This window comes from Patagioenas fasciata, chromosome 14, assembly GCF_037038585.1.
Source record: "Patagioenas fasciata isolate bPatFas1 chromosome 14, bPatFas1.hap1, whole genome shotgun sequence".
In the NCBI taxonomy this organism is placed as follows: domain Eukaryota; kingdom Metazoa; phylum Chordata; class Aves; order Columbiformes; family Columbidae; genus Patagioenas; species Patagioenas fasciata.
The window spans coordinates 4,049,861-4,070,784 of NC_092533.1; the positions used below are offsets into that span (position 1 = coordinate 4,049,861).

General features: G+C 61.7%; 2 protein-coding genes across 3 annotated transcripts; one reads left to right on the plus strand and one right to left on the minus strand.

Annotated features, from left to right (window-relative positions):
- The first annotated feature begins 16 nt into the window (after nt 1-16).
- THOC3 (THO complex subunit 3) lies at nt 17-3,573 on the plus strand. Its single transcript, XM_065849239.2, has 6 exons — nt 17-243; nt 615-771; nt 1,607-1,811; nt 2,150-2,311; nt 2,402-2,502; nt 2,833-3,573. Exons 1-6 carry the CDS (start codon nt 61-63, stop codon nt 2,994-2,996), a joined length of 972 nt encoding a protein of 323 aa, XP_065705311.1. The 5' UTR covers nt 17-60; the 3' UTR covers nt 2,997-3,573.
- A 1,153-nt stretch (nt 3,574-4,726) lies between these two features.
- On the minus strand, nt 4,727-20,907 carry CPLX2 (complexin 2). 2 transcript variants are annotated; one of them, XM_065849455.2, is made up of 5 exons: nt 20,789-20,907; nt 16,034-16,132; nt 6,986-7,093; nt 6,321-6,496; nt 4,727-6,183 (listed from the first exon to the last, which is right to left on the minus strand). In XM_065849455.2, the coding sequence occupies exons 3-5, from the start codon at nt 7,014-7,016 to the stop codon at nt 5,986-5,988; spliced, it is 405 nt and encodes a 134-aa protein (XP_065705527.1). In that variant the 5' UTR covers nt 7,017-7,093; nt 16,034-16,132; nt 20,789-20,907; the 3' UTR covers nt 4,727-5,985. The 2 variants fall into 2 exon arrangements, with proteins under 2 accessions (XP_065705527.1, XP_065705529.1); XM_065849457.1 differs by lacking the exons at nt 16,034-16,132; nt 20,789-20,907 and adding an exon at nt 9,168-9,208.
- Nucleotides 20,908-20,924: the final 17 nt, after the last annotated feature.

Below are 20,924 nucleotides of genomic sequence, written 5' to 3' on the forward strand. Positions count from 1 at the left end.
GCTGCGTCATTCGCGGCGGGGCGGGGCCGTGGCGGCCCCGGTCGCGGCGCCGCCGCCGCCATGGCGCTGTCTCCGTACGTGCAGGCCATGCAGGAGCTGTTCCGCGCCAACACGCGGAGCCGCGAGTTCCCGGCGCATGGCGCCAAGGTGCACTCGGTGGCCTGGAGCTGCTGCGGCCGCCGCCTCGCGTCCGGCTCCTTTGACAAGACCGCCAGCGTCTTCCTGCTGGAGAAGGACCGGCTGGTGAGCGGCGCCTGGCGGGAGCGGGGCGGCCGTTCGGTACCGGGCACTGCGGGACGTCTGGAGCGGCCACTCGGGGCGATACCGGGGCAGCCCTCGGGGCCGAACGGGGAGTGGTCGGTACTGGGCCTGGCAGCGGGGACTCGGGTTTGTACCGGGAGAGGAACATCGACAAGAACCCCACAGGCCATGGAGCCGGTGTGTGGCCGGTTGTGGAGCGTGACTGAAGTGGCGGGAGAGGGGACTCTGGGCAGGGCCCCCGCCCAACCCGATAACCGGCAGCAGAGCGGGGTGAAGCATCACTGGAATCTGGGACTAGAAGGGGGGCAGAGCCAGGCTCTTCCCCCTCATCCATGGCTGTCCTTTCGCTTCAGGTGAAGGAGAACAACTACCGGGGCCATGGGGACAGTGTGGATCAGCTCTGCTGGCACCCCAGCAACCCTGACCTCTTTGTCACGGCGTCAGGGGACAAAACCATCCGTATCTGGGATGTCCGCACCACCAAGTGCATCGCTACTGTCAATACCAAAGGTGAGTGCCTGCCTTCCCAGGAGGGCTCATGGGACCCGTCTGCAGCGGCACCAGCGCTTTGGATGCTTCTTGTGGGTATTCGAGGCATCTTTGCTGAGTCCTGTTATCTTCATGTTGCACTCATCTGTAAGGAGCAACAGTGAATGCAAGGGCTCATCTACTCGGTTGTCAGGACCGGAGAAACTATTGGAATATTATGCTAGCTGCTAAAATGTCCTGTGTACTCATCTCTGGAGTCTGTGGGCTGCAAGGCTGGAGACTGGGGAAAGGCATGTTTGCAGGGAGCCATGGTGGAAGTGAAAGTTTGCACAGATTCAGGAAACAAATCTTTGAATTCAGGTGCTGGTTAAGTCAGATATCATCTCTGCCCTTGGAAATCTCCAGTTTTGAGTTGTTGGGGCTGGAATTGGCATGGTAAGATAGCATAACCGCAACTTGTCTTGTTCTTGGCCCAATTCATAGGTATTTATTGTTGGCCTCTGGATTTTCTGAATCTGGAAGAACACTGGCTTCAGAGGGTCTTTAGGTTGACCTTGTTTGGTGGTTGCTGTGGTCCCATCTTGACTGCAAAGTGAAGAGCAGTGATATGTTGGCTTGAAGCTGCAGTTCTGTTAAGTTTAATTTCTAATAACTGTATATATTTTTTGAACAGCTGCTGTATAGGGTTTGTCTGTTAGATGCAAGACCTGGCAGTCTTTCCCATTTGGGAGCGGTTTGGAGTTAATGGAGCAGATTGTGGCTTTTGATGGGGAATAAAAGCTGCCTGTCTGCTTAACTAGTGGCTGCAGTGGATGGCTGGGTGGAAATGGGACCTGTTGGCTTTCTGTCCCTCCAGGGGAGAACATTAACATCTGCTGGAGCCCTGACGGGCAGACCATTGCAGTGGGGAACAAAGATGATGTGGTCACCTTCATTGATGCTAAGACGCATCGCTCCAAAGCTGAGGAACAGTTCAAGTTTGAGGTGAATGAGATCTCCTGGAACAACGATAACAACATGTTCTTCCTCACTAATGGGAACGGCTGCATCAACATCCTCAGGTAGGTGCCTGTGGAGGCAGGTGGGCAGGCGGCGGCAGACATCAATCTGCAAGCCCTTTTGTTGCTTTTGGGGAACTTGAGTCCCACGCCCCTGCTATTGCCAGCCTTCTGGTGGGAACAAACTTACCTGGAGCTGAGGTTGCCCCTGTTTTGGGTTGGGTTCCCCGAGAGCAACCCTGATGCTTTGGGTCGTTCACTCGCCACTCAAGGGTTTCAAGAGTGTGTCCCTGCACTCGTTTGGTTTGCTCACAGTCCCAGGGTGTCTCATGCCAACCCTGCTTGTAGATGAGCCCCATGCTCCTCTCACTGCTTCCTGCCTTCTCCCTTCATCTCTGCAGCTACCCGGAGCTGAAACCCATTCAGTCCATCAACGCCCACCCTTCAAACTGCATCTGCATCAAATTCGATCCCATGGGGAAGTACTTTGCCACAGGCAGTGCTGACGCATTAGTCAGCCTCTGGGATGTGGATGAACTGGTGTGTGTGAGGTGCTTCTCAAGGTAGGACGTGCTATCCCGGAGCCATTTGCCTCCCCTCTCCAGTGACCGTGCAGGAGGTGGCTCACCGTTCTGTTTGCTCTGTTGCTGCAGGCTTGACTGGCCTGTGCGAACGCTGAGCTTTAGCCACGATGGGAAGATGCTGGCATCGGCATCAGAAGATCACTTCATTGACATTGCGGAGGTGGAGACAGGTAACGGTTTCCTTTTGGGGAACAGCAAGGAGAGAGTTGGAGGGAGAAGTGCTGGTGGAGCTGGGAGGGCACTGGGAGAATCACTCTGCTAAGGAAGAACTTGGCTGCGCAGAGCAGAGCGCCAGGAGGGGGAGCCTCTGCCTTGTTAGTCTGCAGCAGACATGCGTGTCATGTCTGTGCCTTGTCACCAGGTGATTAAAAGGCGCTGAAGCAGCGTTTGTTCCTGTATGGGAGAGAAAAAGCGGGTGCTTGGCTCTGGTGTGTGCTCTGGGGCAGGGTACAGTGGGGACCAGAGCCTCTCCAAGCTAATGTGACGCCTTTTCCATGCAGGAGAGAAGCTCTGGGAGGTGCAGTGCGAGTCCCCCACCTTTACAGTGGCCTGGCACCCAAAGAGGCCACTGCTAGCCTTCGCCTGTGATGACAAAGATGGCAAATATGACAGCAGCCGGGAGGCAGGCACCGTCAAGCTCTTCGGGCTCCCCAACGACTCCTAACGAAGCCACATGTCCCTGCTCCCAGGGACGGGAGAATGTTTAGTGTAGGCCAGAGTAAGGAGATGGCTCTACTCCTTGCCTGATGGGCAGTGCTGTGACTGTTGGCTCTGTCCATCTTGTCTATTGGGAGCGTTTGTAAAAAGCAGCTTGTGTATTGGGGGGGGAAATGGAGGGGCACGCTAGCAGAGACCCCCTCGCCATCTGAGGGCTGCCACCTCCTCTTCTGGTTGTGGGGGCCTTGTTCCAAAGGTGAGTGGCCAAAGAAAGTCTGTCACTGAAGGTGACAGGTGACTGCTGAGGAACCTTTTGTGGGAGGAGCTCTGCTTCATCCGGGCTCCCCAGCAGTGATGGGCTACATGACCATCCCCTTGTCCCCAGTGGCCTGATGGCAAGGGCAACCCTGGGAGCACAGCCTGCCCCTTCCCCTCCCAGGCACCCTGTGTCCCTTCCCTGCACCAGGGCAGCAAGGGAAGGGTGGGGGGGTGTGAATTGGGGGATGTTTCCCCAGCTGGTTTGGTTTTCTTTTTGTATGTGGGGCTGTTTTTTCTAATTTTGATAAATCCTCTTCCATAATGAAGGTTCCTGTGGCTGCTGTGGGGGAAGAAGGGGGTTCCTGAGCTGCCCTCTTGCTGAGCTCTTCTCCGTTCCCCTTGGCCACGGCAAGACCCTGGCTGAGGGTCTGTGGCGATGGTCTGACCCCTTGTCCCTGCTGTCCCTGTTGCCTGTCCTGTGCTGTCACCCCACCAGGGGGCGCTGCGCGCACACACTGGGGACAAGTGGCACCGGGGACACTGCACCGAGGATGGGGACAGCCGTGGGGAGCTATCCCGGTCCTGTAACGCTGCCCCTGCCCGACAGCACCCTGCTTGGGTGGAACAGGGCCATGGCCCCAGCAGAAGATGCTGCCTCTGCCATGCAGAGCCCTTCCCTGTCCTCCTGCCAGGGGTGACAAGCAGTGCCTTCCCTGTCCCCGCACCCTGGGGACAGCCATGGGGGTTTCTTCCCTGGAGCCGGCATGCTGGGTCACACGGGAGACAGACGGTCACTGCAGAGGTGTGGGCGCAGCCTGCCTGCGATGGAGACCTCGTCTGCAAGATCTCTATCATTTCCTACCCTAATATTTTTTTCTGACAGCAGCTTTTCCAGGTGACTGCTCTGCTGATGCCGCCTGGGTAACAACTGAGCTCTTTGCTGTTAAATGATGGCAGATCAGTTGGAGCTGGGACTGGCTCTGGACAGAAGCCTCCAGTGCTGTGCCAAGCCTGGGCACTGCCAGGGGCCTTGCCTCGCTGGGGGGCATGAGGTGCCCCATTGTCCAGGGCCTGCCCATAGCCATATAGCCTCTGCTCTTGGGGGTGGCAAAAGGCTGTAACCCACCAGAAACAGCCCTTTTGCCCCAGGGGTATCCCCAGTTGTTCTGTGAGGGGGGTCCCAGAGTCAGGGGGAAGAGGCAGAAGCCACCCTTCCATGTCCTTTACCTTGTCCCCAGCCCTGGAGTGGGCACCTGCAGGGTGGACACAGGCGAGTGGGGAGGCAGCTGGACTGAGCAGGGCTCTGAGAGCCACATGTGGTCTCTCCCTTCACCTGTGCCCTGGCTTGGGTGCTGTGCAGGGTGGGTCCTGTTGCCCCCCCAAGTGTGATGAGCTACAAGGTCTCATCCCTGAGGGGATGGAGGAGTAAGAGAGCTGGTGTGGGGCCCAAGGGAAGCAATGGTTGAGAGGAGGCCAGAGCAATGTACAAATCCCTTTATTTTATTAGTTCGTCAAAGACTAGTTCGAGCAGGATGGTCACAGCATGTCTGCGAGGCCCCAAGTCGCCCGCTGCCTCCCGGGGAGAGCCCTGGTGAGCAGCTGGGGGCTGTGGCGGAGGAAGCACGGGGAGGGGGGAGCACGGTGTGGCAAGGGACGGGCTGGGGTGAGGTTGTGCCCCCGCATCCCCTCGTTGGGGTGCAAGCAGCAGCTCCTGGGACATGCCCAGGGTGCTTGCCCAGGGATTCCTTCCCAGGCCCAGGGGACCCGTGTGCCTAGTGTAGGGTAGGGGGACAGCCGGGCATTCCCAGTCCAGGACTGGCCAGGCAGCCCTTGGCCCCGTGCTGGCTTTATTGCAGGGGGCAGAGTGGGGGCCCTGGCAGCGCGGCAGGGGGGTTCTCAGCTCAGCGCTGCGGGCAGCCCCGGGGACAGCGGGGACTCGGGGCTGGGAGCGTGAGCAGCGGACACAAGGACGCATGGAGCGACGGCGCGCACCCTGGCACAGAGACACTAATGCGAGAACAGGGGCCGGCAGGGCCGAGACACGGACGAGCAAGCGGTGGGGACGGGGCAGGGGGGACGAGGCAGGGGGGTCCCTGCCCCGCATGCGCCTTTGTACACGGTCGGTGGAGCGCGGCGCCCGCTCTTCCCGGTGCTGAAGTATTGCAGTCTAACTGATATGGCTTTAACTATGGGGCCAGAGATGCGAGGAGGGGGGGTCCCCTCCAACCCCCCGATGCTGGAGCACACCGGGCAGCCCTGGGGGACCCCCGTGCCCAGGGACTGGGGATGGGGGAGCTGTGGGCAGGGCGCCTGGCTTTGTGCTTTGGGCTTAGCCCAGGGCAGGATGGGGCAGGGGGATGGCAGTGCTGGGGACGATGGCAAGCGAGAGGAGGCCTGCCGGGGTCCCCTGGGAGAGGCAGGAGGGGCAGGGGGCACGGGGAGCCACCCCGGGGGGGCTGGTAGGGCCTGGAGTGCCCCCAGCCTGCCACGAGGTTGCGTCAGTGCATTTGGTCCCGGTTCGCTCTGTCCGGCCAGGGCTGCTCCCCTTTGGCACAGCGTGATGGGGGGGCCCTGCCTGGACAGGACGGGGCGGGTTTTCAGTCTGGTCAGGGGAATGGGCAGAAGGTGATGGGGAGGGGGTGTGGGGACCCCCGTTGGGGCCATGGGAACTTGATGGAGGGGTCGGAGGGGAGAGGGCGCCTGTGCCCCAGCACCCCATGGCAGGGTTGGCGGTGCTGTTACTTCTTGAACATATCCTGCAGCGGGCCGGGCAGGTACTTGAGGACGGTGTCCAGGATGCTCTCCTCCTCCTCCTCCTCCTCGTCCCCACAGCCCGCCGGGATCGCCTTCTTGGGGCGCGTCAGGCTGCCCTCACACGGCTGCTCCAGCGCAGCTTTCTCCTCCGCCTCCTTCTCCTCCTTCTTCTTCAGCCCGTACTGTGAGGACACAGGCACTCAGCACGCGCCCATCATCACAGCCTCAGGCCCCCTCCTCCCCAGCCGTGCTGGCTCCTTGTCCCAGCCCCATCCCGGTGCCGTGGGCAGGGGTGGCCACAGGGGACGTGTGTGCTCACCTTGTCGCGGATCTGCTGCCGGACTTTCTCCCGCTCGGCTTCCATGCGGGCGTGCTTGGCTTTCCGCTCTTCCTCTTGCTGGCGCAGGGCCTCCTGCCTCTCCTCCTCCTTCTTCTGCGCATCGGGGTCCTTCTCCTCCTCACCTCCCAGCATCTTCCCCATGTCCTTGGTGGCCCCTGCACAGCACAAGACCATCAGACAGTCCCCATGCGTGCTGCAGCCACAGCGCTGGCTGCCAAAGCCCCTGCAGTGGCAGGGAGGGCGTGGAGCCCCCCCCTAAGGATGACCTGGCATGTCCCCATGGCCACCCGCACTGGCTGCAGTCGGGCTCCAGAGGCTGCGGGGATGGGGAGTGCCGTGGGCTGGCTGCGCTGTCCTAGTTCAGCATCAGCTGGGGGAGACGCCAGCAGCTCCTTCGGCACTGGCACCCAGGGGACCCGCCAGGGAATCCCACTTAGCGGCAGGAGCGCCGGGGATTCCCCAGCCAGGCACTGCAGGCGCTAGGAACGGGAGCCCTGGAGTGCTCTGGCAGCAGCTCCCCCCCACCAGCACCTCTCCCCGTGTCTTTGTACCCCCGCTGTGTCCCTCCCGCTGCATCCCCTGGAGCGCTGGGCCAGCATCGCTCCCAGAGCTGGGACCCTGGGAGGGGTACAGCACCTACTCACCGCCCAGCGCTTGCTTCATGACGAAGTCCATGGTGCCGGTGTGTACGTGTGGCTAGGCCAGCACCCAGCGTTCATCCACTGCTGTCTGGGCTCGCTGACCAGGGCCACCTGCGTAGGCAGAGAGAGAGATGTGGCTGGCGATGCCGTGCCCAGGGTTCCCCGCTGCCCAGGCACAAGGGAAGGGACAGTCCCTGGCACTGCAGGATGCACCTTCTGTGTCTCCAGCCCAAAATGCCTTCCAGGATGGGCAGAGGGAGCTTTTGGGGTCTGCAGACAGAGGGTGAGCAGATTTGCCTGTTCCCCTTGGCACCCTCCCCACATCCCCACTGGCTTTGCAGACTTGTGGAGGGACCAAGGCAGGGACCGGAGACGGATTTCCAATCCAGCACTGCCCTCAGTGGGGCAGCAGGAGCCCCGGGTTCCTGCCTGGGGGTTGGTGGGATGGGGACCCACTATGGCACCACCTACTGCATGTCTGTGCCTTGAGGGAGGGGGGATAGACCCTGCCTGGGGATGCCAGCGCAGCGCAGCTGGACACAGGGTGCTGTGTGTGCGTCTATCACAATGCATGTGCTCTGCAGAGGGATGGAGAAGAGGCTGTTGGCAGGTTGTGACAGGGTTTGGGGGCTGCAGGGGTTGCAGGCAGCAGCCTGTGACTGTGTGCGTGATCCCTGCGGGTGCTGGGGATGGGTGACAGTGTGCAGGGACATTGCGTGTGCAGGACAGAGTGTGTATGCGCATCCCATGTTTGTGTGCGCTCCCGTGTGTGAGCTGTATGTGCAGGCTGTCTTCGGTCAAGAGCTGTGTTTGCAGGTGGCTGCAGGCTGTTTTTGCATGGGGGTGTGCACGCACACGCGTGTGCACCAGTTTGTGGAGCTGCAAGCTGTGTGTACCCGCACAGTGCAGGTCTGCAGCCTGTTTGCAAGCTTTGAGTGTGTGCGTGCCTGAGTTTCAGGGTTTGCAAGCTCTGTGGATGCGCGTGTAAGGGCTTGCACGGGTGAGTGTGTGCACTGTGTGTGTTTGCACGCGCTGTGTGGAGGTTACAGGCTGTATTGGGGGGTGCTGTGAGTGCAGGTCCGTGGGTTTGCAGGCTGTGTGGGGTGGGGTGTGCACACAAATTTGCAGACTGTGCCACGTGTGTGTACGTGTGGGGGTGTTGCAGGCTGTTTGCATTCGCTGTGTATCTGGGGGACTGCAAGCAGGGGGGCTTTTGTGTGTGTGGGGATAGCCGTGCCCCACACATGCCCTGTGTGTGTGCGGGGGGGCTGCAGGCTCTGCTCAGAGCCTGGCTGTGCAGTTTGCAGTGTGTGTGCGTGGGTGCCGCAGCCTCGCGGGTCCCCCCACCCCGTCTCCCGGGGACCCCGTGGTGGGCTGCTGGGGGTGCTCCGCGAACTGGGACCCGGGGAAGTTTGTTGCTCCCAGCCCCGGGCACCCCGCGGCACTGGGGGGTTCCTCCAGGCGGTGCTGCGCTGAGCTCCAGCGCCTCGGGGGGGGGGCTCGGAGGACACCGGGGACGCGGGGACAGCGGGGGGCGCCGAGCCTCCGGGGCCGCAGGAAGGGTGCAGGGGACACCTGGCGCCGTTGGGACATAGGGGAACCGGAACACTGGGGTCGCGGGGGCGGGAGGGGGGGGCGCAGCGACACCGGGGTACGTGGGGGGACACCGGAGAGTGCAGGGACACGAGTAACGTCGGGGGACACCGCTGACGGTGGGGAGACACCGGCAGGCGCCGGGACACCGGGGCCGCACGGTCTGCAGCGACGCAGGGGACACGGAAGGGGGCGCCCGAAGGGCGAGGGACAGCGGGGACACGGGACGTAGGGGAGACTCGGCATGCGGGGGACACCGGGACCGCAGGGGGGTGCGGAACCCAGGGGACACCTCACGGTGGGAGTGCAAGCACACGGAGGACGCAGGGGACACCCGGGACAGGGGACACGCATCGGGCGCGCAGGGGACACAGGAGCCGCGGTGGGGGGGCGCAGGGACACGGGGAGGGCGGGAGCCGCGGTAGTGGTGATGGTGGGGGAGGAGGGTCGCGCAGGGGACGCGGTACCGCGGTGACCCGCCGCCCGCCCCCCCCCCGGAGGATGCGGCTCGGGGCCCCGCCCGCCGCCCGGGGCCGCCCGGTGCCGCAGCGGCGGCGCTGTCCCTTCAGCACCGGCGCGGCGCGGCACTCACCGGCTCCGCCGCCGCTCTCCGCTGCCGCCGCTCCGCCCTCCCGCCCCGCCCCGCCCCGCCGCGGCCCGGCCCCCGCCCGCCCCCGGCGGCACGCGTGGGCCCGCCCGGGGCGACACCCCCGCCCTGGCACCGCGCAGCCCGACCCCCCACGGGGAGGGATGCGGGAGACCCCCCAAGGAAACGCCGCACGACCCCCGGGGAAACGTCCCGGTGTGCGGCCCACGGGGAGCCCCGCACCGCTCTCAAGGATGCGGACGGGGACCCTCCGGACCCCCCCACCGCGCTTCTTTAGCGGGAGGGATTGGGGGGAGAGCGCGTCCGGCGCGGGGTTAATGATTCACCTCCGCGGCAATTAATGGGCGAAACGAGGCATTAATCAGCCGGAGCCACCGAGAAGCTGCACACCGCCCCCAAATCCCGCACCCCCCTACTATCTCACTCGGCACCCCGAGCCGCAGCACTCTGTTCCTCTCCGCAGTGATGCAGGGCAGCTGCAGCAGTTTAATTAAAGTCCCTGATAAATCAACTCGGACCCAGCACCAGCAGCTGCTGCTCGGAGGCCCCAGCTTTGGATTTTTGGTGTTGTCTCCCCCCGAGGGGTCCCACGGCAGATGGGGGTTTCTCAGGCTGGGGATGCTGGGAGGGCCTGTGCTGTGGCATTGAGGACATGATGCCCACGGGGCTCAGGACCCAATTCAGCGTGGGAACCCCAGGTAAGATTGGGGGGCACCACCTGCCCAAAAGGAGATGGGCTCCTGTAGCCCCCTCGCCCCTCCTCATCAGCTGCGGGACAGGGCACTCCCAGGCCTCCCATCCCTGTCTCAGTGCACGGAGAGGCACTGGGGACAGGCGTGTGCCCCATCGCCAGCCCTGCCACCCCACATAGGGGCAGCCGGCGCCTTCTAATTAATCCAGCCCTGGGTTATTAGAAACAAGAGGAGCGCTTTGCAAATCTGATTAGTGGTGCTCTGAGCCAGGCTTTGGGGATAGCTGGTGTTTAACGGTGAGGCTCTGGAGGAGCAGCCTTGCAGGAAACCTCATGGCTACATCCCAGAAAAGTGCTGGAGAGGGTTTAGATGCAGGGTCGTTTCAGGGACCCCTGTCTTCTGCATGTGGGAGGCTGTGGGGAGCCAGGGCAGCCTGCAGCTGCCCCCACAAACCCGGTGGTGCAGCCTGTGGAGATGTTGCTGGTGTTGTGCACAGCTGGGGCTGCTGTGGGGAGAATGGGGTGATGGAGGATGTGGGGCAGCAGTGAGGAGCCATCCTGCAGCTGGCGGGGGGGCAAAGCCAGCACGCAAGTACCAGCCCAGCACCTCCACTGGGATGTGATACTGACAGATCTGCATGTGCGCACCCGCTGCTGGCTCCTGCCCCGATGCATGGCTGCTGCCAGGGGAAGGTCTCAGTGCGGGGACAACACATCAAGGATGTGGCCCTCTTGTTCACCCTCTCTCACCACTCCCCAAAACACCCCCCCAGCGCACCCCGTCTCTGCCAGCCTCGAGCCCTCAGCCCCTTCCACAGTGGCATCGGCCAACAGCTCCTTTTTCCACCTCTATGGAAAAATTGCCTCCTGCCCTTGTGCCCAGCCCTGTTCTGCCCACCAGTAGCTGGTGGGATGGATGTGTGGGTGGCAAGACGGGCCTGCGCTTGGCCCGTCCGTCCGTCTGTCCATCCTGCGGCAGCCCTGCTCCGGGCGCTGACGTCAGCGCTCCCGGCAGCCGGGCGGTGGGCGGGCTGCACCGCTCCTATTGTATTAAAAATAATACAGCAGAGCACAAATTCATTACAGATAAGTGTGACAGCCAGGAGGAATTAACGAGCCCGTCTCTCAACGCCTGACAAAACGCCTCCTTTTGTCCCTGGGATGGGTCCTTGAGTCTTTCAATCTTTGGAGATGCCTCGGCTCATTAAGCGCATCCTCCCCCAGTAGCTCCCAGCCTGCCTGGGGACTGCTCCCAGTATGAGCTGTGGCCAAGCTGGGAAGGCTGTCCCTTGTGCCAGTGCTAAATGCTTAAGCCAGGCTTGCCCTCTTTGGGGCTTGGCAGCCTGGAATCATGTCTCCAAGTGTGGGACCCCACACGGGGTGCAGGGGGAGGTGGGCGAAGCAGCCCCCGTCCCTGCTGCTGCGGGAAGCACGAGGCTCATGTCAGCTGTGGCCAAACGCCCCGGCACTCCAGCTGTCAGTGCCGGCAGCGCAACCGCAGCCAATGGGCTGGTGAGCGCCCAGCCCTGCCCTGGCGGTTGGGCTCCCCTGGGATGGGCAGCCAGGGACTCATCACCAGCCCTGGACATCACCTCTGTCCCCCTGCCTCACACACCCTGCGGACACCCCTGCTCTCAGGATGGGGATGAGCCCAGGGGATCCCTGCAGTCCCAGAGCCCAGCTGGCTCTGGCAGATGTTTGGAGGATGCTCCCGGTGCTGGGAGGACTGCTCGTGCCTGGCATGGGCACTCCTTAGACACAGCTGTCCTCTGGCATTGTTCTGGGCAGTGTCACCTGTCAGGTTGCTGCCTGGAGCTGCTGGGGGAGGCAGGAAGGGAAGGGACGGGGAGCAATAGGAGGGACGGGGGGGACAGCACCATGGCCAGATGGAACAGGAAGCTCTCAGCGCCACCAAATCCTGCAAGTCACCTCCGTGCTGGCTTGCGGGGGCAGCAAGGCAGGGACGGAGCTGGTGCGGGTGCCAGAGCCCTGGCAGCGCCTCTCTCCGCTCCCCGCCGGTGCCCAGGGAAAGGGCACGGGGCTGGCAGCTGCTGCTGCTGCTGCATCACCCACCGCATCTGCTGCCAGCAAAGCCCCAAGTGGCACCTGCCTGCCCCGTTGCTGGCACCGTCCCCAAGCCCTGCAGCCACACAGGGACCCTGCAAGGTCACAGCCACCATGGGCCCTTGCAAAGCTCCCAGGCAGAGCAAAGCGGGTGCCTGAAAAACTGCACCCATCCCTGCAGCACTGCGAGCCCAGCCTGCTGCCACCCATTAGCACAGGGCAGTTATTTCACTTATCCCCCCACACCCGCCATCTCTACAGAAAATAATTATTGGTCCTTCTCATTGCACCGAGGGATTAAAAGTGGTTAACTCCATTTCTAAAGGCTTTGTTATGTTGGTTTTCCCTCAGCTGCTGCACAAGGCGATTTCCACAGTGCCACTTAGGCAGCTTTTATCAGGTTGTCTTCTGGAGGTAATTGGGTTTTTCAGGAGCCTGTTTAAAATTCGTAACCCAGCCTTTTAAACAAAACAAAAACAGCAGCGTCAAGAAGGGGAAGAGGCAGCACAAAGCATGCAGCAGCTGCAGCCTCTGAAGAGCAGCCTTGGCCCCTTGGGGCTGGCACCTGGTGGGGACAGGGACGGGGACTGGCACCAGTGGGCTGTAGTGTCAGGCTGGAGCCGGACCCTCCAGCACAGCGTCTGAGCACAGACTGCAGGGACAGCCCCTGCCACGCCTGCTGTCCCTCCTGCTGGTGACACTGAGTGAGGTGAGGGGGACTTGGGGTCACTCCATTGCGCCATGCTCAGGGCAAGCGTGTAGTGCTCAGAGCCCCCACGTCCAGTCACTAGGGACATGGGGACTACTGTTCTGCCCCTGCAGCAAGTCACAACCCCCCAGTACATGTGGGTGTTCCCCCAGCAACCACTCTCCCATTATCCCCCCCGTGCCAGGCACAGGCTGTGAATGAGGGTCTCACCAAGGGGCTGGTGCAGGAGCGAGCCACAAGCCCAGGGTCCGGTGGGGAGGGAGGTGGATTTGTGCCATGGCCTGACCCCAGCTCTGCTGCCATGCTCTGCCCAACATGGGAGCAGCACTGCGGCTGGGGGCCGGGGGTGGCAGGGTCCCCTGAGTTCACCAGAGAGGGACAGAGAAAAACGGACCAAATCCGCCCCTGGAGTCACCCTCACAGGATGACCTCTGCTGGTCTCATGGACTGAGGGTCTCCCCAGGTCTGGGATTTGCAGGCTGGACAGGGGATGCTCCTGCCCGCTGCCCTCCCCGTGCCCTGCTCTGCATGGGCACAGCAAAGCACTCCTGCAGGCAGAGGGGCTCCGGGCTGATGCTGCAGCTTTTCCTGCATCGCTATCACAGGCTCGTCTGTGTTAATACCACGGCCCCGTTGGCATCACTGCTGCAGACCCACCTGCATTGCTACCACAGCCCCATCAGCATCAGTCCTGCAGACCTGTCTGTTTCCTCCTGCCTGTGGGCTGAGGGGGGGCATGCTGGGCACCCCCTGCCCATCCCTGCACAGCTCCGTGCCGTGGGGCACAGCGTGGGCTGGGGAGTGGGTGGTGGGGAGCTGCTGCAGCAGATGGTCGGTGGGGCTGGATCACGGCACTGCACATAATATGGGATGCGTGCATTCCCCGGGGGGGCCATTTGCAGGAGCTTGTTGTGAACTGGTGCCTGCAAGACCCAGCACACACCTGCTCATCCTGGGCCTGGCAATCAACATGTGAGCCAGGGTGGTTTTGGCTGGAGGAGGGATGAGGCGAGGAGGGCACCAAGCCCACAGCTTCCAGCTGTTCCCAGCATGGTGGTGTCCCAGGAGGATGCTGGAGAAGGAGGGGTGCTCCCAGTGCTGCTCAGCCCTCCAGAGCTCCCCAAAAATACTATCTACGCCTACATCTGTGTGAGAAAGATTGATAGGGGCTATATTTCCCAGCAAGAGTGGCCAAGGGGGCAGGGACCCAGTTCCAGGCTCCATCTAAGAAGCATCCAGCGTGGCCAGGATGACAGCTGCTGCATGACTGAGTGCTTTGGCTTTGCCACTGCTGTGCCCTGTGGTGGCAAGCTCTGCTTACCCAGCCCCAGCCTCGGGGCTACCCAGAGCCCTGAGGTGTCCACATCCCGTGAGCACCGGGGGATGCCGGGATGGACCCCACTGATCGAGTGCTGCAGTGGTGACTTCTTGTCCCCGCAGCTTCTGGCTCCCAGTGAGCGTCCGGTGCCTCTGTGCCATGCATTATTAAACAGAGGCACTGCAGCCCCTCGCTGTTTATCCTGGCGTGGCTGTGCGGGGAGCAGGCTGTGGGAGCTGTGGTGGCCCACTGCAGTCTCAGCTGGAAGATTTAGGCTGGCTGCGGGTCTGGCCAATTCCCCAAAGAGTTTTATGACCCCTGAGGTTCCTCACTTGGCCGCTTCCCACCTCCCCACCCCACGCAGGATGGATCCCGCCTCCCTGTAGAAAAGCCACTGTGCGTTCAGCCTTGGTGCTTTCACCTACACTGCTTTCTCCTGCCCACACAGCAGGTACTTATAGCATATACATCCCAATCACTGTATATAAAGGCACACTTGCTCTGAGTCCACCCCATCAATATTTATGGCAGGCACGCACACCCGCACAGCTCTGCAGGGGCCGGAGTGGAGCTGGATGCAGCACACCAGTACTGCCCAGGGAGCAGACAAAAGCCCCCTCAAGCCTCCACACTGCCTCCCCATCCAGCCCCATTGCCCTGGCCAGTGCCTTTGGGGAAGGAGCCAGGCTGTGCACATACTTATTTCCATCCTCACCACCCTGGCAGGCACATGCGGGGTCTGTGCAGGTGCCAATGGTGGAGGTGGTTGGGATGGTGCAAGGGGAGGATGCTCAAGGGTCCCCTCTTGGCTCCATGTCAGGATGGGATTTGGGCACCCCCTCCCTGCGGAAAGCCTTGAAGGGGTTATACCCACCCTCATTTTACTGGCGAGGGAAAAGCATGAAGGACAAGGACACAATTATTTATCTCAAGACTCAGAGGACAGCTCAAGCTCAAGCTCAGAGCACAGCAGAGCAGTGTCAGCCCTCATCCATCCCCCGTCCAGCCAAAGCATCCTCAAAAATGAGACCCTGCGTGCTGCTCCCCTGAAGTTCAGCCTTGTGCTGATACAGGTGTTGGTTTGCAAAGATTCTGCAAGCTCTTTGGGGCTCCTGAGATGAGGGCAAAGAGCCTGGGGTACTTCAACGCCCTCCCTGCACTGCTGAGCACTAGGGATGCTGTCGTGGCTGGTTGTGCTCTACCAAACTCCCAGTCCAGCTCTAGGAGAGCATCTGCCTTCCCAGGAGAGATGGGCCCATCGCATCCCACGAGAGGGGAGGTTTGGGAGCTCAGATGCCCCATGCCCTGGGTAACTGAGCTGGCCAAGGGCCACAATGCTGGGGACACCCTGTCCTCCAACAGCAGCAGATGGCTGCATGGTAGGGAGCTCTGTGGCAGCGTGGGGGGAAAATCTGGGTGTCTGGGCTCCAGCCATCTACAACGCAGTGGGAATGGGACAAGCCTGCGCTGCCCTGGCCTGGGGTGCTGGGAGGAGTGAGACCCCTGCACTGGGAGGCAGCTGGGATAGGTGGGGGGGCTCTCTGCCCACCCCAGCTGAAACCTCCCCCAGCCTGCCCACGCTTGGGGTTTCCGCTGCACTGTGACGCCGGACGAGCACGGCGCCGCTCCAAGAGCTGCTGGGGCTCTGGCCAGAAAATCCATTCTTGGCTGCTTTCAGTGGGGTTTGGCGCATACCTTTCCCATCTGGGGGCTTTCAAAGGCAAAAAAAAAAAAAAGAAAAAAGAAAAAAGCCCCTGGCTCTGTGCCAGCTCTGCAGTCACGGTCACCTGCCATGGTCCCCAGGCAGGACCGTGCCCAGCACCCACCTCAGAGCCCGAGCTATTCCCCACTCCTATGGCCTCAGCCTGGTCCTGAGCGGGTTTGGATGCCTCTTGCATCAGGGTCTCACCAGGATGCCCATGATGGACCCCCCCATCCTGGTGAGGTAGCCCCAGGCTGTACCTCTGCACCCCCCATGCATCCCGTGGCTGGACTGTGCCCCCTGTGCCGTGGGGAGCGAGGTGGCCCCCGGGAGCTGCAGCGCGCAGAGCCGGGGCGGTGCTGCCTACCTTGGTGCGTGCAGCGCCGGGTGTCCGCAGGCTTCGGCACCTAACGCAGGGCGATGAGGAGCTCACAGGGGCGGCTGGGCATCGCAGGGAGAGCGGGGCCTGCGGGAGACACCGACAGGGGGAGGATCAGCTCTGCAGGTGGGGCCCCAGGACCGGATGGGGTGAATAAAGTGGAATCCCTTGATGGGTGATGGATGGAACACACCACTGCTGCTGCCTTCTCCCCCTACTCAGGGGACACTGGATGGGTCTGTGCACCCCCCTGCATCCCAGCCTCCAAGGATGGGAGCAATCTGCTGCCAAGAGCCATCATCTCTCTGCAGGTGGGAGTGCAGCGGGGCATGCAGAGGGTGACAGGCTGCAGGAGATGGCAGACCGTTGGGGTCTCTGATCCTCTCCTGCATCAGGGACACCACCTCTGATGCTGGCAGAGGGCTCCTGGCCATCTCTGCAGACACCCAGCAGTTTGGATGCCTTCATTAAATATTTAGAGGGCTCTCAACTCCTCAAGTGTTTTAAAATTTCACATTAACTCTGCCTTCCTCAGCTTGCAAATGATGACTTTCTTCTTTGGAGAACATAATGGCAAGTTAAAACAAGCCGCCAAACAAAAGACTTTGCTCAGACTTCGCAACTTGAGAAAGCCTTGGCACCCCCCTCTGGGGTTCCCCACTTTCTGCTGGACCGCAGGAAGCTTCTGCTCAGGGATCTTGTCCCTTCCTTGACTGTCCTTGAAATCCCCCTGTGACGCTCAGGGAGATGCAGGGCGTGCTTCCCGGGGATGCTGGCCTGGGCAGAGGCCGTGCAGAGACCTGGGCAGGAGGGTGCTGTGTGCTGCGCTGGCAGTGTCTGGGGTGGCCTGTCCCCACCGTGTGGCTCGTGTCACCTCAACACGTGCCACGAGTCTGACTTGTGCTCTGCGACTCGGGCAGCAGGTTCCTGGGCAAGTTACAAATTCTTCCTGACTTCGAGCAAAGGCTTTTCCTCCACCCTGGGGAAGGAGGGAGGCTTTGGCAAATTGGAGATAAATGAATGACCCAGGGGAGCTGGGGGAAACACAGGCAAACAGCGACACTGGAGGAGTAGGGGCTGGGAGGGATGGAGCCTGCATTTTTAAAAGCATCACAGAGCAGGGATGCCTTATCCCAGCCCTGGGGGCAGGAGACACTGCCAGCCCGCGGGCGCAGTGCTGGGTTTGGGGCGGGTGCAGGATCACCCAGGGGATGCTGAGCTCTGTGAGCTGCAGGGAAGGGGCAGAGGATCCTCAGTGAGATCCCTGAGGAGACCCCAGAACAGCGACTGCTTCCCTGGGAAATGCAGCACTGAAAGCTCAGCCTGGAAAGGGCTCAGCAGCAGCGTGAAGGTGACCTTTGCTGGGGACAACGGCTGCCTCCTTTGGGACGTGGGAAGACTCAGAAGCGGGGTAAGATGGGCTGCAGAGTGTTGCGGGGACGTGTGCCCGGGGGTGGCTGCTTCCCAGACAGCTCAGTGCCAAGGAGACAGCTGGGCTGGGACGGGATCAGTCCCCTGCTTTGTCAGGGTGCAAATCAGCCATTCTTTGCTGAAACCCCAGAGGGTGTGAAGAGTGACAATCCCCTGCTCAGGTACCTGAGAACACGCAGAGGGTCCTGGGGGGTGCTGCTCTGATCCCTGCAGGGTATTTTTTTTCTGGGCCAGTCCAAAGTGGTTTTTTTCCCCCTGCCTTTTAAACGGACAGAGCCTGCCAGCATCATGAAGATGCATCTCACCTGGACAGCTGCACTAGCTCAGTCTGTCTGTTTGTTTAGGCAACCAGACACCAACTGCAGCCAAAAGTAGAGGACAGGGATGAGCAGAGCAGGGTGACAGTGCCAGGACAACCCCAGTTCTGGGGACTGCAGTGTCTCTAGGCACTGGCAGGGCTGCTTTTATCCAGCTGAGGCTCTGGACACAACACACAGTATCCAGGGAAAACTTAATGCTCGAGATGAGACCATTAGCAAGTCCACAGCTCTTCTGCTTTGGCACCTCTGGCTCTCAGCACCCTGCATTTATAGCTGAGCTTGTCCAAATATTTGCAGAGGAGGGTGGGCTGGGGAAGGGAATCAGTGGGGTGTGCAGGCTGGAACACTCTGGGCCACGTCTCAAAGCGCTTCTCCTGCCTAAGAGAGATGCTCTCCTGACCTGCTCTGAGGCTGGCATCAGCTCCATGTCCATGCATGGGGTGAGAAGGAAGGCTCAGAACCACGATGCTTGGGGAAACTTGGGGAAATTATCTGCAAACCGGACTCAGCGCTGGCAGTGCGCCGTCCTGGCTCTCATGCAGGGGTGCAAAGGGCTCGGGGTGCCACATTGCATTAGGCAAACCCCAGAGGCATTTCCCAGTCGGGGTCCTGTACCTGAGTCAACCTGCCTTGCCTTCAAAAAGCAGATCCCCAGCCTCAAAAATCTCAATATCTCTTGCAGACTTCACCTTCCCATGGGCCAGGGCAGTTCTGGGTCACACCATCACAGGGCTTTGGGAGCTGGCTAAGATGAGAGATATTTCTGAGCCTCTGGTGAGTGTTGCAGCAGGAGCCAGTGGCACCAGCCAGGGAGGGATGGGCTTGCTGGCCTGGCTGCTTACAAGAGAGGAGGAGCAGGCACTTGCGGTGCAGAATGACATGGAAAAGGTGATGGTGGCTCCTGGCAAGGCACTGGGTGACCTAGAGCAAGACACTGGAGCCTGGAGGCACAGCCCAGAGAGCCCATAGCTGGACAATGCAGACAGTGCAGGTCTCCATGGCCAAAAAGGCTCCACGGAGCTGGAAAAGGTAGAGGGGAAAGCTCCTGGGACAAGGGAGCAGAGAGTGCTCACACGAGAGCAGCCTGCCGGAGCGCAGCTTGTTTACCCTGGCTGAGCAGGCCTGATTGCTCTCTATAAATACACCAGGCGAGTAAACACCAGGGAGGAAGAAGGATCGTTTAAACTCAAGGATGATGCTGGCATAAGAACAAATGGGGAGGTCTGGCTAGGGACACGTGGAGGCTGCAGGCGAGAGCAGAGATCCTCCAGCTGCCAGGAGGGTCCTGCGCTGGGCAGGAGGGTCTGGCCCTGGCTGTTTGGGCAGCACTTGATGCCCGAGAGCTTGGGCTCAGTGGTGGTGGGAAAGGTGGCAGCCTGGGTCGCAGTGACCTTGCCCACTTGCCACACCAGACTTCTTGAGGTCTATGCCAAGGGGACACCTTGGTGCCCGGCAGTGGGAAGAGAGTTGTGCCATGCTGCTGGTGGTCACCCTCTCTTCCCCAGAGGGTTTCTTTGCAGTACTGGACCTCTGCTGGGACCTCTCAGCTCCCATGGTTAAACCACGCTGGGCAACTCAATGCAGCTCCCCTCAGCTCCCGACATGGCTCCTGACTAGCAGCACCGGGCCTGGCGGGCTGCGCCTGGCAGCAGGCTCTGCAGAAACCCGGGGAAGAGCCAAGGTGTGAAGCGCAATCATCCTCCAGCGCTGCAAGGTGTTAATAGGTCTGCCTGGCTGGGGTCATTTCAATACTAATGTTATCACGCAAGGCAATCGAAGAAACAAACATTCAGCCCACAGCCAAGGGAGACTTTGAGACATTTTTCTGTGCAGGTTTGTTTCAGCTGAGCTGTCTCAGTTTTCTCAGGACACCTGGAGCAGTTCTGCCAGCTGGGGGCTGAGCTCCCTGCTTCCCCTGGCCATGCTGGAGTCCATCCTGGGACCCTCGTGGTCCTGCAGCCTCAGGGGGATGAGGGCAGGTTTGGTAGGGAAGACACCTCCCTGCAGCCTGAGCCTAGCCCATCCTTCCTCATCCTCTCTTTGCCAAACCTGGCACCTCATCTTGACTCGCATCACTCCGGCTCTTTCACCAACCTCATCCAGTGGCTGCCACTGCCTGCAGAGCCCAGCTGGTTGCATGGAGAAGCCTTGAGCTGTCAGCTCTGTCCTGAGCAAAGGTGCCAGCCCTGCTTTGCTGCTCTGACTCACCGCACTGCCTGCCTTGGGCACTGGCTGCCCGGTGACACTCGTGCCATGAGGGTGGCAGTGCCACTGTGTGCTGCCAGGCCTGGATCACAGCAGCCACCTGTCCCATGTGCTGCAGCCACAGCCCTGGGAGCATGGTGGGGAGAGGGGCTGGAGCCCAGGGACCAGAATACCGTGGAGGGGACCGTGCAGTTGGGTTGCTCCAGGAGTGGTTGGACTCAGGCACAGAGTGCAGGATGGAGAGGGAGATGTAATGGGGAGGCATGGGAAGAGCCCGGTGGGGTATAAGGAGCTCCCCACAGCAGAAGGCTGCGTGGAGCCTTCCCGGGTGCAGGTAAGGGGGTGGTGGGGGGAGCGGGTCACCTCCTGTCCCTATCCAAAGCCCCGCTCTGCAGAGCGTTCCCGCAGGGATGGCCAGGCACAGAGGGGCTGGAGGGGCTGAGGGTTGCAAACCACCGTCCGGGGGGTGACAGCCCTTCTCATGCCATCCCTCCGCATCGGTGTCCCCACCTTCCCAGTCCTGGGAGCGGGATGGGGGTTGGAGGGGGGGGTAGTCCGGGGCCGCGCCGCTCAGCCCTCCATCCTGCATCCGCATCCCGCACCTGCAGCTCGCCCGGCATCCTTCCGCGCATCCTTCCCCGCATGCCGCATCCCGCATCCCCACGGCCGCCGCCCCGTTACATAAGCCGGCGGCCCCGGGAGGCTCGGTGGGTCGGTACCCGTGCCCGCCCCCCCCTCCGGGCTCTGCGGCACGGCGGGCCCGCCCCCGGCCCGGCCCCGCACCCACCTGGCTGGGCTCGGTGCGGCTCCGGTCCGTCCCGTCCGCCCCCGGCGCAGGGAAGGAGCCGCCGCCGGAAGGGAGGCGGGAGCCGTAGCGATACGGGGGGGGGCCGGTGGTGGCTCCCCCTTCGCCGTACGGCCTC